The 2,500-nt window shown below is 40.7% G+C and overlaps 1 protein-coding gene across 1 annotated transcript in view; it reads left to right on the top strand.

Moving 5' to 3' along the window:
* Nucleotides 1-2,500, top strand: part of LOC143032640 (insulin receptor-like) — an 83,423-nt gene that overhangs the window by 42,730 nt on the left and 38,193 nt on the right. Inside the window, exon 6 of the mRNA XM_076197516.1 lies at nt 1-44. This exon is cut by the window's left edge and continues 120 nt beyond it. Within this exon, the coding sequence (XP_076053631.1) occupies nt 1-44 (44 nt within the window). The remainder of the gene's footprint in view (nt 45-2,500) is intronic.

The raw sequence follows: 2,500 nt of genomic DNA on the forward strand, positions 1-2,500 counted from the left end.
ATGGAACGCGGTGCGTCTCCAACTGCCCTGGGGACAAGTTCAAGGTAGGATTCACCATTGTTTTAGGAATATCATGTTCCAGGAAGTTCGTCGAGATGTAAAATAGAATAGATTTTTTTTTTTTTTTGTCTCCAACAGATTTTTTCTGAATGTGTGTGAGCATGTAGGTGTGTGCATGAGTTTGTGTATGTGTGTATGCGTGTGTGTATGCGCTTGTGTCTGTGTGTGCTTATATAAGAGCTATGTTCTCTCAGTCAAAATATCGAGTTCCGGATTTTGAGTTTATGAAACCCGGGGCAGCAATTGTCAGCATCATTCATGTGTATGTTTGGGTATTTAAGTTCCTATTGAAAAATTCCTATAAATTCTGGTTTGATAAAAACATTTACACGCCTATAGAATTTTTATTTTAATTTAGTAGACGCTTGAACATCACCCACACACATACACAAACGCACACACGTACACACACACACGCACACACACACAAACACAGACACACACATACAAACACAGACACACACACACAAACACAGACACACACACACACACACACACACACACACACACACACACACACACACACACACACACACACACACACACACACACACACACACACACACACACACACACACACACACGACACGGTGGCGCAGTTGGTAGAACGATGAACTACTAGCATGGTGGTGCGCGTAGTGCTTGGTTCGAATCCTGCCCAGGGCCGAAATTAATTTCGGTACAGCTGCGCTTCGGGTCGTTACTCTGACTCTCGTGGGCGGGGAGTTGGGGGTGTGTGTGTGTGAAAGGTCAGCATTACCCATAGATCGGACCTACGAGCTCTGAGCTCTCTTCCAGGAGGGAAATAGCTGTCGATCACGAGTCGAACACGTGATCCAAAAGACCAAGTGAATACACACACACACTTTCAACGAACGGACGGCTTGAAGAACGTTCTGAAGAAAAGTGAAGATTGTGGATCCCAACGCAAAGAGAAGTGCCTTTTTGTATTTGCAGGGTGGGGGGAAATTGCTCGTGGGGTAGTGGGAAAGTAAGGAAAGAGGAGAGGGGGAGGGATTGCTGGGGAAATGGAAGGTAATGAGGAGGTGGAGGAAATGGCCCTGACGGGCCGCCGTAAGGTAGACAAACGACCCCAAGACGAGTTGGATGATGACATGTCTAATAGGAATGTGAAGATTAGAGGTATAGATAGGAGCAATATAGCAGAAAGTGATGAGAATATTTTCAAGGGATTTAAAGAGGGTGGGGGGGACACAACCCCCCCCGACTGACAAGACTAGAAGAGAAGGTCGATAAGGTGATCGAGGACTTGGAGAGTAGGTTAGGTCATATGAACACCATTTTACAAAGGGTTGAAAGATTGGAAGAACTGGAAAAGGCGAATAAAAACTTAACTGATGAAATAGAAGACCTAAAAAGACAGTTAAGAGAGGTAAAGGTGGAGAATGAGGAATTGAAGAAGAATAGTAAAGAAAACAGAGAAACGATAGCTAAAGAAAGTAAAAATTGGAAGAAAACCCAAGAAGGAAATAAGGTTTCATTCACTGACATAGTCAAACAGCAATTGAAAGAACATACTGAAGACTCAGTTATTAAAGTGATGAGACAAAAGGAGAATATAGTAAGGGATTTAGCAGACAAGAAGAAATGTATAATTATATTAGGAATGGAAGAGAAACACAACACAGATAGAACCACAAGAATCAAAGAGGAAAATGAAAAAGTAAGCCAATTACTAGAATCAGTTCAGGAAGATGAACCAGGAATTATGAAACAAATCGAAGAGAAATTTAGACTCGTAAAGTATAGCACAGACAAGACCAGACCAATTAAGATTAAATTCAAGTCACAAACAACGGCAGAGAATATCTTATCCAAAACAGGGAAACTAGCAACAAGTGAACAATACAAAAAGATATGGATAAAAAGAGAAATGAATAAAGAGGAAAGAGAGGAAGAAAAGCAGAAAAGACTGGAAGCTAAGACAAAAAACGAGAACAGAACGGAGTCAGAGAAAGAGAGATTCTATTGGAGAGTAGTGAACATGAAACTAAGGAAGTTCGACATACAAAAGAAAAACATAAGGGAAACAGAGAACACAATGGAAGTGGCAGAAAACTAAGAGTGTCTTACACAAATATAGATGGATTAATAACAGGATTGAATGAGCTGAATGATTATTTGAAAGAAAAAGAACCGGACATAATGGGAATTGTAGAAACAAAATTAAAAGGCCCACTACCACCCAACAGTGTAGGACATGATGCATATAATTATTGGATTAGAAACAGAGAGAAAAAGCAAGGGGGTGGAGTTATGTTCCTGACTAAGAAGGATATAAACGTGAAAGGTGTCATATATGGAAAGAATACAGTAGAGATGATTATGATAGAAGTGGAAGACAGAGATAAGAAGAGCAGAAAATTTGTGATCAATTATGTGCCTCCGAAAACAGCCTCATGGGAGGAGAGTGAATATA

This window comes from Oratosquilla oratoria, chromosome 14, assembly GCF_046742065.1.
Source record: "Oratosquilla oratoria isolate Oo_2021 chromosome 14, ASM4674206v1, whole genome shotgun sequence".
Classification (NCBI taxonomy): Eukaryota; Metazoa; Arthropoda; class Malacostraca; order Stomatopoda; family Squillidae; genus Oratosquilla; species Oratosquilla oratoria.